The sequence below is a fragment of the Amblyomma maculatum genome, chromosome 1 (genome assembly GCF_055883805.1).
Source record: "Amblyomma maculatum isolate TAMU_Amacu chromosome 1, ASM5588380v1, whole genome shotgun sequence".
In the NCBI taxonomy this organism is placed as follows: Eukaryota; Metazoa; Arthropoda; class Arachnida; order Ixodida; family Ixodidae; genus Amblyomma; species Amblyomma maculatum.
Window position 1 is genome coordinate 119,584,309 of NC_139344.1, and position 22,255 is coordinate 119,606,563.

Consider the following 22,255-nt stretch of genomic DNA (forward strand, 5'->3'; position numbering starts at 1 on the left):
GTATTATTGTATTATTGTCCATGACGTTCATGTCCTAAGCACAAGGTTGTGGGACCAAATCCCAGTTATGTGGCCACATTTCAATGGAAGGAAGATGAAAAAATATCTATGGTCTGTTCAAAGTGCACAAGGCTCCTAGGCCATCCAATTAGAGGCTTGTTTTCTCACCCTCTATTCACCACTCCCTTCATCTCTCCCTTCATGGTGTAGTCCAGATGGCCACGCTCAATGAGACAGTTATTATGCCTGCCAATTTCTCGTTTCATAATTATTATTGCTAAACAGTTGCCATTAGAAGCAGTGTTTGCCAAATTAGATGCATTATGGCTTCAAAAGTACAAGAAAATATATTCTTAAATTCGTGACATTCAAAAAACACTGCTAGTTCCAGCATTTCGTAAGGCTTGCTATAGAAAACTCCAGCCACACAAATGTCAACTGATGCCACAGACAATAGATGTAGAATGCACACTCAGGTTCTATCACATGCATGAACATATGCAACATGCACACACGCACATAATGCATTGCATGTCGCAGCTAAAAAATGGGCTCAATTAACGAATGTATATGGCTCAGTTAATAGGACATCAGTGAAGGACAGACATGTTAATACTTACCAACGCCATTTGCAATGCATGCCAGAGTTGTCATAGTGTAGTCCATGCAGGTGTAGTGTTCTGTGACAGTAGTCAGTGTGTAATCACCAACACATACAGATCTACATATCTGTGGAATGTTCTGTGCCACACAGCAAGGCATGTGGTTACGGCCATCTGAAATGTGAATGAAACAGTGGTTACATTCAGCTAGAAATATGAGTCACAACTATGTTAAAGCTATGTTAAAGCTATGGTATGAGCTCTGCATTTTCAAAAAACAAAGAAAATTTGACATATACACACTCTTTCAAAAAATGCTCACTAGCATGACAGAAACTAGTTCAAAGTATGCAAGCCTATTATATCATTATGTCTCAATGCAAGCTATGCAATAGGTTCAGAGACCTACAAAGTGAGAATGGAATAAAATAAAATTTATTCAAAATTTTGAATACGAATCGAACATGCTTGTTATTGACTCGAATTCGTATTCGAAAAACTATTAGAAATTTTCGAATATTCGAAAATTTACGAATACTAGACATTTTCAAATATTCAAAAATTTTCTAATTCACTACAGTTTCACCACACTGAATGTTTCGTCGCAATGCTTGGCGCGTGTCGTGCAGTGAAGCATCCTAAAAACGCGACGGCACAGTTTTGTGAAGTGGGACATTCCCTTTTGTGAAGAGGTCCTTCCTCACAGTTTGTGCAAAGTGAAGCGCTCAACAAAATCGGGAAAGAACAAACTTTCGTTTCATCTCAAATGCAGACAACTATCATGCTGATGTTCACGAGATAAAATTACTGTGATGCAAACAGCTTTCAGCAGTTTTGCAGGCCCATTCGATAATTCAAGCTTTCGGTTAAATCGGACATATTTTTTCTGGTCCCTTGAAGGCCAAATTAGTTAGAATTTACTGTATTCAGCAGCAATACGATAGCTTCACCCAGTTTCATGCAGCTCTTTCTTTACAAAACACCGGTTACATAATCCTGCGTAAAATTTGGACTGGGTTTTTCAGTAGTGTATCCATTCTGCGCAATTCTAGTTTAACTTTATTTGCAAATGTCATGTAAATTCTGAAATAAATAAGACAAACAATGTTTGCCATTTTTTAATTTTCCTTTTTTTTTGCTGATCAGATATTCGATATTCGAAGGAATTTTTTTCCCATGTTCGTTTTCGATTTGCATTCAAAAATTTCTATATTCGCACACCCCTATTTATGTTTATTTTTGCTACTTCTCTAAATACATATTACTGGTTTGCATAGCTACAAAGGAACTTGAAGCCAGGTTTAGCCACGTGTTACTGCTCTGTGCAGAAAGCAAAATGAAGCTTCGCGAGGGCTTCGAATCTGACAGCCTTGACATCATAGGTAGCATAAGAGAGTTGTTACACAGCTCCTACCCTTCCTGCTAGATAATGTTCTATGTGACACTCGCAGTAACACAAGACATCCCATTTCTGCCACTGTGGAAGAGGGTGGAGCTGGTGAACACTCTCAAGGATAAGTTACAGGCAACGTAAGTACTAACAAAGTAAAAGATTGAACAGCCGTCACTGTAGCTCAGTGGAAGAGCATTGGACATGAAATTCGGAGGTGGTGGGTTCAGATCCCACCAGCATCATTTGGTTGCTTTTCTTCAACTTTCTCCTCAATTATAACATTTAGTTAATGCTTCGCACTGATAAAAAAAATCCCCTATGCTTTCCTTTGTGTCAGTGGCTGTTGGCATCTTTCTTATGCTCTGAACAAAGCATTAACCCCCTAGTAGAGACATGTTGGCATGAATTTCCTGTAGAATATGCCAAGTAAATAACACCCATATGCCTGTAGAAACATTTCACTATACTTCATCACCTGTGAAGTACTTGGTAACACCAAGAAAAACCATGTGGATTCGTACACTGAGCGCATATCTTATCGCAGAGCTGAAATCATCCACAGCACACTTCTTATAAGTCGTGACTCACTGGGATCGAAAACTAAGTCAGTGTTCACATCAGACAAGAAAACTGATAGCCCCTTCATGCAAGTTCAAAAAGCATGAGAAAATAAAAACGATGTTATTTTATGAACGGTAACATATGAGCTCCACTGAGTACCAATACACAAAATTTTTCTAAAATAAAATATGTAATGGTTAGTCCCATTTGTAATATTCCAGCTAATTTTCAAAACTTACATCAGACGGACGGCATAAATATATGACTGCCATTACTTCTTGTAGTTGGTGCTTGTTGAAGTATGCACTTTATCATAATTAAAGCTTTCTTTTCCTGTGAGCACTTACATTAGCCTGACATTCTTATTTATCGACATGTGCATAAGCACAAGCTATGGACTGACCTGTAAGGCACTGTGTAAGTATGCCGATGTACTCAAGACATGTCCTAGGGCTGTGGTGTCGCCCCGTCACAATGCCTTGAAGTGTGCAGTAGCCAAAGCACTCAGGTGGAATGCCCCTCTCATTGCAGCAATCTATGGTGAGGGCAGAAGGTAGTGGCAGGAGAAGAAATGACACAAGAAACCAATAACCGTCAGGACTCCGAAATAGTCATACTATGGTATTATTGGATCCTGAAAGTGAAGTTGCACAGAAAACCACTCACCGGTGTAGTTGTGTGTGAGTAGAAAAGGCGTCGACCGCCTTGCGTCTTCCAGCACTGAAAACAAGTACACTCAATTTTTCATCTCCATTCATGCTCCAGCTAACATATACAAATGCAGTAAGCCTTAAAAATGAACTGCTAGAATTAAACATAAAAGAAGTTGTTATGACAGAAGGCCTCAAAGCATGTGAGTACATGACTAAACCAATATGCAAAAGATTTAGGGAAGGGGGTGAGTGAGCTAGGAGAAGATGATTGGTTGGTTGGTTGGTGGGATTTAACGTCCCAAAGCAACTCAGGCTATGAAAGACGCCGTAGTGGAGGACTCCGGACATTTCGACCACCTGGGGTTCTTTAACGTGCACTGACATCGCACAGCACATGGGCGCCTTGCTTTTCGCCTCCATGGAAAAGCTGCCGCCGAGGCTGGGATTCGATCCCGCGTCCTTGGGAACAGTAGTCGAGCGCCGTAACCACTGCGCCACCGGAATATGTCATTGGCTTTTGACAGAAAACTACAATGCATATTACAGATGCAGTGGCACATACAATTTCTTTGTTCGTGGGCTTTGAGCAAGAATGACGTCATGTTTTTGAAATAGCACGAGGTGTAGTCACAACAACAAGACTGTCCATAACAGCTATAGTTGTGGCACAAGAGTGGCCTAGCCAGAGATAGCCACAACAAGTTTTTGAGGTAAAATCATGTAATGAAGTTGAGCTGATGTAAGCTAAATGTCAACACAAGTGCAGTCAACACAAGTGCATTATATCACTATTTGACAATGGTTGTAGTGAGTACCTATGTACAAGTCTGTTTGAAAAGAAATGAATGATATGTGCCAAGTGTCACAAGAAATACACTGAAAATGGACACTGGTTTGTTTTAAACACAAAGGCAATGATTCACCATGTACACAACAGCTTCCAGTAAAGAGGCCAGGGCGACTGAGACGACAACACATGCCTTAATGACAACTGTGACACCTTAGGCAGATTAGTCAAAGCAGCCCCTGCACATCAAACAGTTTGAGCACTGGATTTCAAAAACTGTCGCAATACCCCTAATAAAGTTCTGAAGATGAAAACTCCTGCTCTGTTATAAATGCAGATGTGAACAGAAAGTTAGACACAACAGAGCACATAAATTTCAAGCTGATACCTAGTCCAAGTGTATGTGGCCATGATGAATACTAATGCGTCACAAAACAGCAACACTTTCAAGAAAACTCGACAGCACCAACACCGGACTTTCCAGTGTTGGAATGCCTTATACGTTGCCGCTTTCCTGTGACACTGTGCATATCAAACATACTTGACAATGCATTAATAAAAGGTTCCGAGAAACTTCAATTCATGCAATAGTGACTCTTCAAAATCATCTATTGATCTTGCCTTGCCCTGCTGCTTGTGCAATTCCACTCGTCTCTTCTTTTTCTTTTTTTTTTTTAAGTACAGTAATTCTTTTTAGATATAAAGTGAGCTGGCAAGAGAAATAAAGGAAGCATCATATACATACTGCTAAGAACGCTTGAGTCAGTCACCCCGATCAAATGTTTCTCAGCGTGAATTCAATTCACCTCAGAGCGCCTATATCACTTGAGAGCAATGAACACTTTCTTCCGCAGGTCAATTCTTATTAACGGTTTTTTGAGCACATTTACCGCGCTGTTGGCAAGTACTTGGTGTGCCAAGTTTTGTCTTGCTTTATTGTTCCGTAATGTATAAATTCTACCTTTCATGTAATAAAGCTCAGCTGAAGCCAGCGCTTGACCCGTCTCATTTCCTCCCTAATGTCAGTGTTCCACTTCGCTGCTGTCTGCCATGAATCTTTACCAACTTTCCCAACTTTCTTTTCTAATCAATTAGTACAGAGGCTGCCACTACGGTTCAAAAGTATGCAGAAGGATGTGGACTGCACTGTTCCCCGGATAAGTCGGAGCTTCTCGTCCTGTGCGGGAAGGGGGATACTGCACCGCTGGAAATATCGGTCCATGATACACGTATTCCCGAGGTGGAGACAATGCGGGTTTTGGGGCTGCTTACTAACAATAAGGGTGTGAACGCAGCAGCAATCACCAAGCTCCGAACGGTGTGCGAACAGGTCATCCATATGCTATCTTGGATCGCAACCAAGAACGGTATGCAAGATACCCTTAGGCTAATACAGGCCTTTATCATCTGCAGGATAGCGTACGTGGCCCCATACCTTCGTATGAGGAAAACCGATCTAAACCACCTGGACGTTATCATTCGAACTGCTTATAAGAAGGTGCTCGGGTTACCCATGAAAGCATCTACGCAGCGTCTATTACAACTGGGGGTGCACAATACGGCTGATGAACTGATTAGCGCCCATCTTACAAGCCAGGTAATGCGACTGGCCACAACCAAGACTGGTCGCAGGGTCTTAGAAAATTTGAACATTTGCTTTCCATGACAAGTGGCTGGGAGACAAGATATACCTCAAGAGTGGAAGAGCAAATTCCTTACGCTTCCGCTCCCCAAAAACATGCACCCAGAGCATCATCATGCTAGACGAGTGGCGAGAAGCAAGAAGATTAACAAATCTTATTCAAGAGAAGAAGGAGCCGTCTTCGTGGACGCTACAGGTCCTGTAGCGGGGATATCAACAATATCAGTGGTGCACCAAATGCAGGTCGTGGACGGGCTTTCAGTTCGTAACAGAGATACGCGGGCTATGGAGGAAGTGGCGATAGCCCTAGCCACAACACACTCCGCATCGAAATACATAGTTACAGATTCCCAGGCAGCTTATAAAAACTATATGCGTGGCAGAATCACGCCACTAGCCTGCAAAATTCTGAGTCAATGTAGGACTTCAGCTGCACAGGAGCTAATATGGTTACCAGGTCACCAGGGAGTTGAAGGAAACGAGCGCGCACATTCTTCGGCCCAAGCTTTTCTTCCCCGGAATCCTTCTACGTCCTCCCTTGCTGATTTAGGCTCCCCCTCTCCGTTAACAGCATATTCAGAGATATTACAGCATCTGCGCCTTGAAAGGCAGACATTCCTGAAGCCCGCTAAGGATCTTAGTAAATCAGAAGAGTGTCACCTTCGAAGGTTACAAACTATGTCATTTAATAATCCAGCAACACTTCACGCCATTGAGCCCGAATCTTTTTCGGCGCAGTGCAAATTTTGTGCCCAGAAGGCAAACTTATACAATATGGTATGGGCTTATCAACAAAGTACCAGTATTGACATAATAAATCAGCCAACGTGGGAAGGCTGGTAGGCGGCCCCGTCGAAAGAGCACGGGCAGCGGCTTTTACCAACGGTGTCCCGGACTAGGGACCCGACCAGCCCTCCCTTAATCTAAACCAATGCCAATAAATGTTTTTATCATCATTAATCAATTAGTAGACTTCTAAAGCGCAAGACTAATAACCTATGCACATTCTATACGAGAAGAGAGTGAAAGGAGCACATTTCACTCAATACTTTACCCAAAGTGTTTCGTGACTCTGGGAATAATACTAAACTGAAAAGTAAACATACATATACAGGAACCTAAAACCAACTTCGACATGAACGAGTGCAAATGAAACAAAGCAAGTGACTATGCCCAAGATGTTAGACACTTGAAATTCCATTTACAGTTCACAAAGATTACACAATAAGAGAGCTTCATTTTGGCAAGCAACACAAAAAGTTTGATACCATAATGGCCATTTAACTTTTTCAATAATGTTAAATGTGCATAAGCAGTTGTGCTTGAAAAGTGCGCCCCATTGAGAATAATTTGCCCCACCTGTGAGTAATCTTGTTATCCTTTGGTTTGGGGATGTGTTCAGCTCACAGCTGTATCGGCCAGAGTCCAGAGGTTGCACATTGCTAATCCTAAGGACCCAGTTATTGTGCTCTGTGGAGGTATGCAAGACATTTGGTCATGATCACTTTCATAACTAATGAGCAAGAAGCTGCAAACACAATAAAACTTTACTTGTATTTCTTGAAAAGAACGAACTCAATGTGTTCCAACTTAAATTTAAAATTGCATAGAGCTACAAAGACAATACACATGTTCACCAGCAGCGGACCAAAGGCTGAAACATCCAACTAAACAAATGCCGCCAATATTGCTCCCTGCACAGCCAAAAAAATGTGGCTATATATTTATGCAGATATGCTACTCCAGCCTCCAGCAAAACAAGCAGTGTGCAAGTGAAAGGTTACGGTTGATGAAATATGCTTTTCAAACAGTTGCACAGGGTCATACACCTCTAGCTGTAACACGGTAACTGCTTTGAAAGCAATACTGTGTCCGACGCAGGCACATATGGAATCAATGCGACACAAGCACAGAGGGACCAGGAGGTGGTACTTTGGATGGTCTACCACTTAGCTTTATTGCATGGTCGGGTCGGATGCAATGGCGCTTTGAAACCAGTGATCATGTTATAGCTAGAAGTGGACGACATTGTACAAACTACATGCAGAAACATAGTGATAACATATTTCAATTTTAATGTTTTCTGCAGATTACCCACAGCAAATTCTTTCTGAGCCAGTATCTAGGATGAAATGGTACCATATCTAACTGCAGTAACAAAATAGTAATAAGCGATTTGTCTTTGCTGCTTTCCTTACCAGGGTTATGTAGGACTGATATCCTTGGATCGCCAATGACACGCACATTGCCCGCCGTCAGAACTGCCCCCTTGTCACGATCAGACACTCTCCTCCATAGTACCTGTTTTTAAACAAGTTGTTAGCGACTCTGAAGAAACGAGTAGGTGATCATTGTGCATAGCATGTGACATTACATACCGTGTAGTTTGCTTGATCTTTCACCACACAGTCTATCAGTGCTTCATCTCCTTTAACAGCAAGCACTGGTTCTAGAGGTGTGTCCTGTAAACTTGGACCTGTGGAAATGTAAAATAAGAGCATTAACACTATACCATTTGGCACAGCTAAAATTGGCATTCTCATGCCAGAAAACCACGCATGGTGCAGTTTTGTAGTTCTAGCTAGCTAAAACACTGAAAATATTGTCCACAGCAAAATCTTAACAGCAGTAAAACGTTTGATGCAGAACAATCTTATACTATACAAGCTTATGAATACTGGTGCAAACATGTTGCTTCAGTTCTTTGCAACAAGCAGGAACTGAAAGTCAGTATTGCATGCAAAAGCAGGCCCACTTTGGCAGGTCCATAGATTTTCAATGTGTTTTTGTGCCCTAGGTTAAAGGGCATTAAATGTTAGTCGCCGTCATAAAAAAAAAAAAAAAAAAAAAAAAAAGAATTCTGAAATCGAAGTTACTGCAACAGACTCTGTTACTCTACCTCTGCAATTTTTGAGTTAAGTCAATAGCTTAAAATCCATGATGCTGACTCCACTGCCTACTGTAACTAGTAGCATGCAATTGAAGTGCAGAGGCTGTATTACACAACGATCACATCCCAAACCTGCCATAAACCGATAGATTAGCCTCGCTCCTATTGAATTCTTACCAGTGGACTTGTGGGCCAATAGGAGAGGGTCGAATTGAGTTTTTGCGCTAGTTCTTGTTACCATTATGTGACCGTTATGTTACTCGGCCCCAGTTTGTTGGTTTGGCTCCAGTGAGAAAAAAAAATGAGGTAAAACTTGGCTGGGAAAGTGCACACAATGTGACACATGTCGCAACGCACCGCTTCCAGGGCGAGCTGGCTACTCGCGTTGCGAGAGGAAATATGGCAGAAACAGGATGCTAACAAATGACAGTTTATTGTACTGTCGACGGAGAAGAAGGAAACAAAAGCGCGCGCACGCACATACACTGCTGCGTTACACCGCAAAAACAGAAACAAATGCTATCACTTTTCAGCACTGACTTCACCGCTCTCTGTCAGACCGTAGTCAGACTTCACATCCAAAGGAATGTTTCCAGGTGGAGCGATAAAGTACCCTTCTTCTGTCACTTTGGCATTCTTGAGGATTTCCTCGGAATTACACTCGGTCGGAATGTCCGGCCGCAACCTCAATGGCATATCTTCTAAGGGAGTCACCATGGGAGCCACGCCCGTCGTGTCAACGTTCATTATGACGCTTGCAAACTTGACAGCTTCTTCAAGACGCGTCACGGCTTCAGCGTTGCTGAAATCAACCAAGGACAGACGCTCCAACAGATCCACAGTATCCTGGTCCAGACTAATCGTTTCACTGGCTCGCGTTGCTTTCGGCACCGGCTCGGGCGGTATTACAGAGCCACCACTACTGCTGTCACACAGTGCTCGCGACCTGATATGGCCGCTTTGACGAATCGAAAAAACGGCGCACAACCGAAGTGCCGAAATCCGAAGCATCTCAAACAGCCGACGATGCGAGTTCGGTGGTTTCGGTCGCCAACGGCGAGGACAACAGCGACAACACCAAGAACGCTTGAAGTCACTGCACTCACGAAGCCCGGCGCTGAACTGCTGCGGAACCAGCATACAAAGAACCGTTTTAAGAATTTTCACACTTGTCTGAAGAAACTAAAAAAAAAAAAAATAACCACACTGAATGCTCATCAACGCCACACTACCATTACCACCATAACATCTCACACGTGCACTATGAGCTATGAGGAGAGCGAGTATATAAGAGCGAGGAGAGGAACCATTTGCAACTGTATTTGATTTGGCTTGGATTGGATTCAAAGTTTATTTTAAGTACATGGTTGCCTGTCTACTTTTGTAATCGTGCCAACATTAAGTTTTGCGCTTGCGACATCTTGCGACCAAGCAGAATATAACAGTGTTTTTGTACGCCCGTCTCAGGGTCGCTTCTTTCACCAGCAGAACACTTACCTCCAGCGGCCTTGAGACGTTTGTTCGAAGGTGCCGCGTGCCGTCGAGGAAGTTGGAACGTAACGGCGTAACATCGCTTGTCTTTGCGAAGAGGCTCGCCTTAGTGTGCCGAGAGCGGCATTCGCGTAAGACTACAATACTACAGCTAAAGAAAGTGTAGAGTGCCTACTAGAGTGAGGTTTAAATGGCTTAAATGCGGGGAACACTGCAGTGCTCGTTCAAGAACACAGTTTACGCGACGCGCGCGTGCGCAGTTTGCATGTTGCATGTTACTCGATCCTTTGCATGTTACTCGATCCTTGCATGTTACTCGATCCCTTTGGTAGGTTTTCAGTCATAAATAGAAGAACTACCTCGCGTGCTTCTGTCCTAGAGCGCCACTTCAATGACGAGCGGGTAGGATGTGATGTGAAATCTTACGCGTACGATGCTCGAAATAAAAGGAATTAAATTTGCATAAGGAGGAGCTAGGTGACCGCTTGTTCTACTAGACATACTGGGCCATTAAGTTTCTTTTTTTTTTTCTAATGACGTCGCATAAGCCTAATCAGTTAACACCGCACAAGAGTAACTAGCGGCGCGACGCGCGCCCCTCGCGACAGGAAGGAGATTTTTGTAGTGGCCCGTGCGCCCGGCCGTGCAGCGGAGACGCGGCGCGGCGAATCTGCTGTGCGTGGAGCGCATTCGCCGTTCGCTCTTTCGATTCGCGGCATACTACGGTCACAAATGAATCGCTATGTTGCAGTTTCTGGGTTGCTGCTGGTGCACACATTTTCACTGGCCTGATAAATTATTGGATGGAAAAACAGCGCGACAGACGATCACGACAGCAAAGAAACACAAGACGAGCGCTGTCTTGTGTTCCTTTGCTGTCGTGATCGTCTGTCGCGCTGTTTTTCCATCCAATATGTTTCACCAACTCGCCCGTTTGGCTATAGTGTTAATAAAGTATTTTTCGCGTCCCCGAATAAGCTTTACGAAGCGAAGCGATGCTAAGTTTGGACCGCTGCCGTCAAACGAGCAGTGAGCTGGCAATCATGCCCGAGTTTGCCGCGTCCAGATTTTCCACAAAGCATTTTTCCCGAAAGAGGACACACTACCTTTACCTGCATTAGCATCCTTTCTCAACACGCAAAAAAAAAATATTAAAATAAATTGGGCAACTCATAGGCATCAGCGCTATCTGCATGGTGCCAATTGGCACGACCGACAAATGGAATGCACGTCTACTGGGACCGCCGTGCGCGCCCAGTGGGCCGCGCTCGTGGATACATATATTATGGTGAGGCTACCAAAAAAAATATATATAAAATAATATGCCTCTGCCCATGCCACTAGGTGCGCTCGTGGATACAGTTGATCATCGCATAATTTTTATTCAAGCTGTCCTGTGGTCTATATTTCCCTGTCTACGATAGCTTGCATAAGCACCAGTACAATGCAGAGCGAGTAATCAAAGGGAAAGGAGCGTTTTAATTGCGCATTTACTATGTCTTGCCCTTAGTTTCGCGAATTTGGCTGGGCTCCTTTTTTTTATTTTTATTTTTGCTTGCTTTCTTGCTTTCATAATTTCTTCCTCCTTCACAGCTCGTTCCTTTTTTTTTTTCCTTCCACGCTTATGCCGCTACTTTCCTTATCCTCTTGGGCGGCTTCCTTTGTTCGTCCCTCAGCCTGACGTCTTTTTTTTTCGTTTTTTTTTTTGTTTCACCTCTCCATAGTTCGCCTTTCCGCCCCCATGCCCCTCCTCTACTAAAGTCCTCACTTTTAACTGTAAACTTTTACGCCCATGTGCACCTTGTCTTCCTGGAATGTAATGCAAACCAAACGAAAATATGTAAAAAAAAAAAAAAAAAAAAAAAAAAACCTTCCCCATCTGACGTTGAAGTACCAGCTGTACGCTTCACACTCCTATGTAGATGTGATTCATAAAGGCCCTTTCTGCCATTCCATACTCTTTATTCATTTAGTTGTGTTAATGACATTTCGATGTCTACTGAGCTGTTCAAAACTCGAATGATGAGCTGTTTCTCATTCCACGCTGCTCAATCGAGACTATAGTAACAGTAATTGTTTCTTTTTTTACTTATTCGTGGACATTCTGAACAGATCTTGCATTCCATCCTGCTCCAAACAAGTGGTCGAGCGGCTGGCTGCCACCTGTTCTAGCTCCCCTGTCAAAACTTAATTTTGTGGCAGAGGACTTGAAAGTACCGTTAAATAGGCAATAAGGATCGTTATAAAAAAGCGAGAGAAAACTAGCACTCAAGTCGGAATTTGAGGCAGAACGTTCTTTCAACGAAAGAGAAAATTAGGCATGCTACAATTCTGACATGTGACAGAGAGGAAGACATGCATGTGTATTAGAAACTGTATATCGCTTGCTGTGCCATGCTGTAAGGGCGTTTCTATTCTCATAGCTGCGTCGCTATATCAGCGACCGCGTGCCATCTGTCATCCTTTCCTTTATCGTCAAGAAAAGTGGCAACCGCCTCACCGGAATACAGCTAAAGCTCTTCAAAAGTCGTCTGCTTAATATAAGTTGCGGCATTGTCATGCCCCGGTAATCGCGTACTCGAGTTTTCAAGCTTGTCGCGTGTTTTTTTTTTTTTTTTTTAGGCTTTTTTCTGCTCTCGGACTCCAGCTTCATTCATTCATATTCTTCTCCCATACTCGTTCCATCCTTCTCGACCGTTCGATTCCCCGCAGCTTTCTTTTTCTCAGCTAGCACAGCTTGGAGCGTTCGAGGCTGGCCTTTGTGAAGCTGTACCGCACTTGGAAGGAGGGGTGTTCGCCACAAATGTTTTTTGTATTTTGCTACATTTTTAATGTGTTTTTTACGCCCCCCCCCCCCCCCCCTCTTCGTTTTTTTGCTCGGCCTTTTCCAACTTCGCGCGCTTCTCCTGTCGTCTTCCGTTTCTCGTGTTTCCAGTCTAGAAATAAACGCCCAGCGGGCGGCCAGGACTCGTCCCTGTCTCTCCGTCTTGCGTCGTGTGGCTCCCGCATTGTTTGTACTTCGCTACGTCGCTCCAGCTGGCTGAAACTGCCACCATTTCGCTGCGTAAGCTGCCTTTTTCAAGCGCACGCTACTACGCACGCCCTGGCCAGGCGGCCGCGCGGGCCACTACAAAAATCCTCCGGCGCCCACTCGCGGCGCTGCCTGTTCGCCGCAACAGCCGCGAGCAGCCGCGAGTGCTGCCCCCTGGGTTTCTGCACGGTAAGTCTTTTCGAGCAGAGAGTCGTCCTACTCCGCACTTCCAATGCACACAGCGCGATATCTTATAAGCAAAGTTGAAGACACCTTGACTTCTTAAAAAAGAAAAAAAGAAAGAAAAAAAAACAGTTATCTACTGAGCATTTGTTAATGCAAAGATGTCCTTTTAGCCCACTAGCTAAATGTTTTAGGCTCAGCGCGCTCTGTGAACACGTTTCACTAAGCCCAATTTCACCCGCGAATGATCAACAGGTAATAACTCATCGAAAGCCGCTGCAGAGCTGATTTAATACGAAACGAATTTTGTGCCCCGCGTAAAGCAAAACCACTGAAAACCTCCGCCTGAAGTTGTAATTAATTTCCCTTGAGCAAAGCACGAAGCCTCTCTTTATTTAGTATTTTTGATATGAGATAGGGTAAGCCACGAGGGTGCCAAAAACGACGAAACTACTTGTACACGTCCTACCGAGATGACGCTCGGCTACTGAACCGAGGTTCCCACCCGACCGCGGTGGCCGCGTTTCGATGAAGACGACAGCGTGCTGTGCGATGTCAGTGCATGTTAAAGATCTCCAGGTGGTCGAAATTATTCCAGAGCCCTCTACAACGGTACTTCTTCCTCTTTTTCTTCTTCCAATCCTACACGTCTTCTTTGCCTTACGACGCGGTTCAGGCATCTGCCGATGTCACAGACAACTGCGCCTTTCCTTTCCTATAAACAAAGTTATTACTATTTAACATTATGTTTGCCCGCGAACTAAACTTCAACCCGTAAGCACGTAAACTTTCACGTGCAGTTCGATTATTAGTAATTGTGTCCTTTCACATAAACGGGGACTAAAAACTGATAAATACGTGAGACCTATGTATCTAACCCTTTAACATCGGCTTAATGGTTGAGGCATCAATTATAAAATTGGGGGCAGCGCAGAGATGTACAAGCGAATGACTGAAGTGCTTCCAACCAAGCTAGGTTTCTTTTTCTTTTTGAGAGGGATAAATAGGAGAGGATTTATTTCTGAACAATAAATAAACTAGTATATGTGATGCAGCACTTTTTTTTTTTTTTTCATGAGAAAACGATGCCTGCGAAAACAAAACAATTACGACGCGTCCACTTCCAGCGAGTGCAGCGTTCTCAAACTTCAACCATTCGCAAGAGTCTGGACACCACCCTGTTAAAAAAAAAAAAAAAAAAAAAATCTAGGAGCAGCAATCGTTACTTGCAGCGGTTCGCACGTGCGTGGCATCTTAAATGTGATCACACGTATATCTTACATATCATAGACGCACAAACCATATCTGCACAAGATCGGCATCCCATTTTGTCGTACTACTGCACGATTACTTGACATCTCCCATGCCCCAGCATGTCGCGGAATGCAGTGCTGTTTTATGCCACAATAAAAAAAAAAAAGAAAAAGGAAGACGACATAGTCGCATAGTGTGCGCGTGCTGCTCACCGGCTGCGTTGAGCGGGGTGGCGAACACCAGTGCTACCAGGAGGCGGGGCACGCAGACTTGCATGGCAGGCACTCTAGGCGCTCATCGAGCGAGCGGGCTACCCTCTCTTTCTCTCCCGTCCTGTCCGGAAGGGATCCCTCGGAGGAGCTTGCTGCCTGCGAAGAGGAGAATAGAGAAGTGTGGGAATCAGTGAATGGACTGGGCAGGTTTTATCATATCATCGCTATAATTATTATTTATCGCTCGACGCACACATCCAGTGACGCGAACGTGACTGCATGCAGCGATGCTCAATTTGTTCTATCGAGCTGGAGGCAATGAGTCAAGCATGGGATGTGATAAATAAAACGACTCCCATGACTTTTGCACCGGGTGATACAGTTTTATAATACACCTTCTACAGAGCAAGTACTGCGACCGGGTTGGCTGCTGATTTCTGCCCGGAATACGTGTATGACCTTGTAATTGCGTTACGTGGCGACTTGCACGTGCGAGAAAGCCGAAGGAAGTAGACGGTAGGTGACAACAGTCATCAAGAGGTTTGACTAGGGATGTAGGACAAACTTGTACAAACACCTGGGGGGGTTACACCATGTGTGGAGCCGGCCGCGCTGCCTTTTTCTTTCTTACACTTTTTTCTCGTGCGTTTACATACCTCAGTGTATTATACGCCACTTTACACATCGCGTTCCATTCAATACATATACTATACGTATAGTGCATGAAATGGTCTCATCTGAACTCGGACTGAGCCTCTCCTAGTGATTGTATACAATGTACACAGCGGGGAAATCACAAGGACGCGACGCCACGATTTCCTTAACACTGCCGAATATACGATACCATTAAGAAAGCACACATGGTAACATTCATCCTCCTCGCATGCAAAGCACACCAGCTTTTTTTTTTTTTTTTTTTTCCGATCCTAGTTTCTGCCGTAATATTAAATATGAGCCAGCACGAAGGATATTGATCAGCGTTTGATGCCATGATGCAACAAACGCTCCGCCACGGTCAAGTGAAGGAGCATGGGGGTCTTGGCAAGACTGCATGAAGCTCAGCACTTAATCGAGAACAAAATGAGGTCCCAGTGTCGCGTTTTGGAGGCTTGCCATATAGGTGGAAACTACGGTGACGCACACATGGGCACGTTGCGCAGATGGATCCGCTTTGATCGACGACTGGACGCCGAATCGTTTACTCGCAGTTACACCGTTACACTTCTTTTCGCGTTCTTAAGAATGCAGTCTTAAGTGCTAATTAAGTTTCTTTCTTGAATACATGATACTATGTGATACGTGAGTCGTGATACTTGAAAGGCATTTTAGGATTCAGCTCAGGGTTACAAACTGTAAAAAAATAAGCAGTTTGTGAAAATTTACAAACTGTAAATTGTAAAAAAAAAAAGAAAAAAAAAAGCTCGATCGATATCGTGAAGCGCACAGAGTGTTACATCGACAGAGACATGAGCGAGACACTTCTGCAACTCGCAATCATGGGTCGTGTAGCAATTTGTGGGTTTACTGAAACCAGTGGTCACTTCTCACCGAGAATTTCATTGCCTATTTCAATTCAGGCTAACAAGCCGCAGAAGTGCAGTAGTCGCCGGTGGCCTAAAAGCTGCCTTATGATAAGTATGCACACCACGGCTATCGCGTTTTAACGACACTACAAACCTTGCGAGTTTGCCTTTCGTGTCACTTTGTAGACACTCCGTAAGGATCGACCAGCGCATGGCTCCTTAGCATTCCTCGTTCCATTATTTTCCCAAACCATGCAGCATATTTGAAGGGTAAGAAGAACGTTTAAACTCACTCGTTAAGAGGGTGCAATTACTCTGTAGGGGTGCTAACGGAGCTTCGCGGAAAAAAAAAAAATGCTTCCTCTCTCCCCGCCTATGTCCTACACGGCGCGGTACAGGTGTTCAACCATAGTCAGAGAGCTCTTTCATTTCTTCACAACCTCATCGTCTACACTACTCCCACGGTTCAGCAGCAAACCCAGTGGCCGGAAAACTTTTGAGAGAGAGAGGAAAAAAAAAAAAAAAGTCTGGGCGACGTTGGAGAAGCCGGCAACGTCTGAACTGTGCGACTCGGACGTTCATTCTTTCCAGCCGGTCACTATGTTTCGTGAGCTAGCAGCGTGCACCGCGTCCGCAAATATACCCTGGCTGACACGATAGCGCGCGTACGTGGGCCTTCACTCTTAGCGTTTGTGCCCGCATCACTGTAACAAACACATTTCAGCGCACCAGGAACGGAGATTCGCTTTTCACGACGGCTGCGTGCGGGGAATAGCGAGTGTGGGAATGGGGTGCGAGCCATTTCCCGTTACTCGAAGCGCGCGTTTTTCGCGTCTGCCTGTTTATATTGGTGCGTGTGTTTGCGTTTGTGTGCGGCGCGCGCGCGCCTCGAGCCGCGCCCCTCCCCTTGTATAATTGCTGCGCGTCGTGCGCTGCGCACAAATACATTACCCACGGCGCTCGACTTTCCCCCGAGAGAGAGAAGTCGGTATTACGATCGCTCCGCCGATGGCCGCGTTTCTTTTCGCTTCGTTCATTACTCCCTTCGGAATGGGGCGAAGCGAAAGCACTCTGGTTACAAAGCGACGACGCGGAAACGCAAGCGGTGATTGCTTGCTAATGCTTGTATTTACTACAGCCTGGCAGTCAAGGGAGTCGCGTTGATGTTTTACGCTAAGGTGCAGGATGTTGGTTGACATGGCCGCATACACGCACAATGAAAGATATAGAGCGACAAAGGGAAAGCAGACACTTTGTTGAGGCCTGGGAGCTAGGATATGGAGTAGCCATTTCGTTGCTCGTGCGCGTTTTAAGACGGTCTTACACGTTTGGGTCTTTTCGCTGATGGTGTTATGCTGCGTATGCTCACAGATCGTGATGTTCGCCGGAGCGCATTGGCTCCGTGCCGCCGTAGCGTTTAAAGATCAATGGACCGTAGAGAAAAATTCACGCGTCAGAACTCTAGAACCAAAAGATCAAGCTTAGTATCTACTGAGTGTGTCTTCAGAAACTGGCACTTACTGCCGATTTCCGGAGCACGTCCTCGTGTCAGCACTGCGCGTAACTCAAGGGCAGAATAAACATACGCTTTGCCATGCTGCGCCATTGCTGTAGCATACGGTGCACGTTTAGCGCAGATGGCTGCCTCTTTGGGGCATTGCGAAGCGTAGGAGCGTTGCCAGCATCTAAAGACCGTCCGACGACAACTTTAAAGTGACAGCGCTCACGTCTTGTCTCGTCTTGTCTTGCAACGCTGTCAAAATGACAGTCGTTCACCTTCTTAGCCCGGTTCCGCGTTACTATATGCAGGTGCAGTAGTCAGTCTTCAGTCACCCATGACGAGAAGTAATGTTAACAGCGCTAGACGCTGTCAAGATTACTTCTCGTCATTAATCGCTACCAACTCTCCCAATCTGCCGTTCTTGTCACTTTGCCTTTTGCCGGTTGCAAGGGTAGACCTGCGACGTGAACCTGCGCCCACCATCATCTTCCAACGAATGATGATGAGTGTCCAGAGGTCACGAGGACCGGTAGAAGCAGCTTCGCTACGTTTGACAAGTACGGTCCCTCGACACAAGGACGAAAAAAAGAAATGAACGTAATCACAAGCGATTATTTCGCCGTGCCCCCACGCATGCGCTACAGTTTGCATGTCCAACTAACTAATACGTGCTAATAAAATTTGATCTACCTAAAACAGAAGTATGAAATAAATTATCGTGCTTCGACTTTCACAGCTACTTCGGGCCCTGGTGGCATAACAAAGAAGATAGAATTGTACACGACCCAAAGGTCCTGAATGCTCTCGCTCCTTCTAGCGGCAGTGCACGCGAAATCCCTACAGAGCAACTGGCGATAATATTTGGCCATACCGTCAAACGCGATCTTTCTCGATGACGACATGTGACACCCAACATAAGCCAGAAAATGGACACAAGGCCGAAGCAGAAAGTGCCAGGAATTAAGTGAAAGCCGCACCTCTGTACGAGGAGCCACTTCCACTTACTTCCAGGCACGTTCTGACATTGGTGCTGTCTGTCACTTTGGTGACATGGTCACATTTGCCCTCTGTCACAATTAATGGTAACAGAAAACAAAGCTTGGCAACTGCTGGCATATCATAATTGTAAAACAGCGCGAACAACGGTGGACAAGAACGAGAAAGACACGGGACGAGCGCTGACTCTCAACTAAGTTTTTAATGCCATCACTTGGCACTTACAAAGAAAAAACACAATGCACATCCTACATCACGCTAAAAGTCCATAAAAACAAAAGGCAGAGACACACGCGACGCTCAAAGGTCACTAAGAAAAGCTATCTCTTTGTCATTTAGAGTGACAGATGGTTTGCCGTTCCCCGTTGTTCGCGCTGTTTTATAATTATGAATGTTTACTAACTATGAACATTCTGCTGGTATATGTCTGTTTTACTCATAAAAGGAAACATTTACAGTGCTAACAAATAGACACTCACAAACAGACACACAGGACAGGACAGCGCATGTCCTGTGTGTCTATTTGTTAGCGCTGTGAATCTTTCCTTTTATGAGTAATGCACCAGCTAACGGCGAAAAAGCATGCTTGCAGCCCATGCAGCTGCCGTATAGTGCGTGAGAGGCGGCAACGAGAGCGCGGGGCCACACGTGCACGTGTCGGCCGGTTTCGCCCCTCGACTTGAGTCGAAGCGATATTCCAGCGGAATTATGTCACTTCCCTACGATAGTGATCCTGCAGTCGTTGTTGACCTGGACGGTGCGGTCCACGAGAGAAAAGGCAGAGGCAGGCGTGATGGGAGGGGGTACACGATACAATTTCGCGTGCCGCGACTCTGACGACGCAAGTTTGCTGCGATGTTGGAGTGGCGAGTGTAGGAAATGTCCGATCTCCGAGGCGCCAACAGCTCGGCGGCGACGCCGCCACAACGCCGTGGCCAAGATGCGAAGCCGACCGTGAAAGGAAGCGTGAGGGTCTCGCGTCAGCCGTGACGTCTCGGTCTTTGCTTTAATGCCTGCCGCTTCTATTACCTCTTTCTCTCGCTCTCAAAGCGCCGAGTTTTTGCAGTAAAACGGGAAACACATTTCTATTTCAGTCTCGAGGGGGCACCAGGGGCACCTCCACCGTCAGTGGCACAAAAATTGTACGGCTCATCATCGAAGCTGCCCATTGGCTACGGACGTGTGCGCGCGCGCGTTGAACGACGCTGAAAAGCTCCCGAGTTTTGCTTTTTGTATCGTCGCGACTGTTTCCGTCTAATTTTCCTTCCCCTCGCACGCAACTGTCTATATTATTTTGTCCAGACCTCTCGCACACTGTGTGGGCCTCTTCCTATACTGTCTTTTCTGGAATTCGCGTGACCAGCGGCTTGTAGACGTGTGAAAAAGAAAGAAAAAAAAAAGAGAAAAAGAAGCGGAAGCGACGAAGCGGCATGGAAAGAAAGTGAAACGGTGCGAGCTCTTGTTCACAGCGGAAGGGAAGCCCTTCGGGCCAACGCTGGAGGATACGCGTAAGCGCGCGCGCCTTGGCTTCGAAGCTTTCAAAACCTGACGATTGAGGGGCCCGTGCCTAGCTCTGTATGGTACATTTATTGGCACCTTCGTTCTACGACCGTCTTTTTGTAAACGCGGTATAGCGGGCAGCCTAGGATGAACCAAAGAAAAGATCAAAAGCGCTGCAGGCAGGCGGTGTGCATGCGTACAAAAGTCTGCACCCGCCTGGCTGCGCCAGACTTTCTTTTGTCTGTGTTTCGAGGAAGAAAAAGACGCAGAGAAAGGTCTATATATACGCTATAGGTTCAGAGAAACGACGTGTGTTCGGACACTCGCCGCTTTTTGTGAACCCAAGGAAAGCATCTGTATGGATGTACAACTCTCGCTTGTTATAATCTTTTTCCTTCCTTTCAGACCTACCAAACGTTGCTGTTCACCGGCTTAAATATCATTCATTCATTCATTCATTCATTCATTCATTCATTCATTCATTCATTCATTCATTCATTCATTCATTCATTCATTCATTAAAGCGGCAACTGCTATGGCAGATTGCACTGCTTACGTTTGAAGGCAACGCAGCATCCCAGGATCTTCAGGATTGAAGGCCTGCAGTGACGATACGCTAGATTGTATTCAACAACATGCAGATTCGGATGAATATGTTTAAATAATCATCCATTCTCCTCGCCTCTCCGGGAAAAACGAGTTCGTATATAGTAGTGCACACATGACGACATCCAGAGCTTCCGCCTACAACTTTCGCAAATGTTTTGAGCTCGTTGCTGGGCAAAACGCAAACTATATTTCCTACATCTGGTGTAAGCATGCTTAAACAATGGGCGCTATTAAGAGCGGTAACTATATATCTTGCACGGGCGTGACCGGCTTCAGGCACTTTCGCCGCGTCCCACGCGTATTTCTCACTCCTCAAGCTACTTCACTTAGCGATCAAAACAGCACGAATGCGATTGCATTGTCTCGGTTATATTTAATGCCGAGAACAATGTCCCATTTCTTTTTTCTGGCTAATTTGGTCAAAAAGAAAAACAAAATCGAGGAGGGAAGGAAGACATATATAGGAGACAAGGCCGCGAATGAGGGCACAGAATTTCTCACGCGCACGGACTTATCATTTCGTACTCAGCGGGCACCCTGACATGAGAGAAACAGGCATGGGGGAAGAGGGGAGGAGCCGATACCGAGAAAGTGAGACAAAGAACGAGAAGCCAGAAGTGTGGCGTCGACGGCGTTCTTCATCAACAATCGACCACTGCTGTTGGTCTCGGTGCTCCGAGCTCTTCCTGTAAACGTTCACAGGGAGAGCTTCCTGCACACGAATTACTATCGACGCGCTCAGAGCACTGACTGTTCGAGCGATTCCCGAGGGCTTTCTCGGCAACGCGTCGCTTCCTGTGGCGGCCTGAGAATTACCATGCACAGGCAGCACCCGGGAGGTATAGTACACTTCGTTGCCATCTTAGGCTAACGGAAACCGCAGCGACGAGGCCAGATATACAGGCTTTGTGTTTCCAACGCATGCACTGGCGGAAATATAAGTGGACCGGTCAGATTATGCGCTACTTGCCGCTACAACTCACTTTATGCCGGCGCAGTATTGACATATTCTTCGTTGTGTGTATACGTCCCATGCTCCGATTAATTGTCCAGAGGTTGACATAATCATTTCAGAACTAATGAAAGAAAAAGCATTTGTCTTTTATGAAAAATGTGCTTGTGCAGCGTTCACAATTTCACACATTCACGATATGCACGTTTCCCAAAATTTGGCAGGTTTGTTGGGAGCATTGGAGTTCGACGTGTAGTCAGCTGCGTCGTATACACCACAAATAAGCTGGTGCACTTGACTGCATGAAGGGAAGCTTATAAGGTTTCCGATCGGAACCAACGTATATGGGCGTCTGTTTAATCTCAGGTCCTATTCAAATAATTTGGAGGGACACTCAAGCTTCTTTTTTTAAAGGTACGACGCGGTAGTGGTAATAGCTCCCGTTTGCCAAGTACCCTTGCTGGTCCTTGTTCCC

The 22,255-nt window shown here is 45.3% G+C and overlaps 2 protein-coding genes across 4 annotated transcripts in view; both read right to left on the minus strand.

The window, feature by feature from the left end:
* LOC146203716 (Ig-like and fibronectin type-III domain-containing protein 2) overlaps window positions 1-22,255 on the minus strand; it is a 199,893-nt gene that overhangs the window by 35,492 nt on the left and 142,146 nt on the right. For 2 of the 3 annotated variants that reach the window (XM_084588880.1, XM_084588881.1), the window contains 7 exons: window positions 14,700-14,855; window positions 8,017-8,114; window positions 7,837-7,939; window positions 6,998-7,108; window positions 3,223-3,276; window positions 2,960-3,091; window positions 621-776 (listed from right to left, as the gene is read on the minus strand). In XM_084588880.1, coding sequence (XP_084445006.1) covers window positions 621-776; window positions 2,960-3,091; window positions 3,223-3,276; window positions 6,998-7,108; window positions 7,837-7,939; window positions 8,017-8,114; window positions 14,700-14,763 — 718 coding nt within the window. In that variant the 5' untranslated portion in view covers window positions 14,764-14,855. Of the gene's footprint in view, window positions 1-620; window positions 777-2,959; window positions 3,092-3,222; window positions 3,277-6,997; window positions 7,109-7,836; window positions 7,940-8,016; window positions 8,115-8,705; window positions 8,917-14,699; window positions 14,856-22,255 lie in introns of those variants that run through there. The other variant, XM_084588882.1, reaches the window with a different exon arrangement.
* GatC (glutamyl-tRNA(Gln) amidotransferase subunit C, mitochondrial) lies at window positions 8,943-9,849 on the minus strand. Its single transcript, XM_084588883.1, has one exon. It carries the CDS (start codon window positions 9,666-9,668, stop codon window positions 9,051-9,053), a length of 618 nt encoding a protein of 205 aa, XP_084445009.1. The 5' UTR covers window positions 9,669-9,849; the 3' UTR covers window positions 8,943-9,050.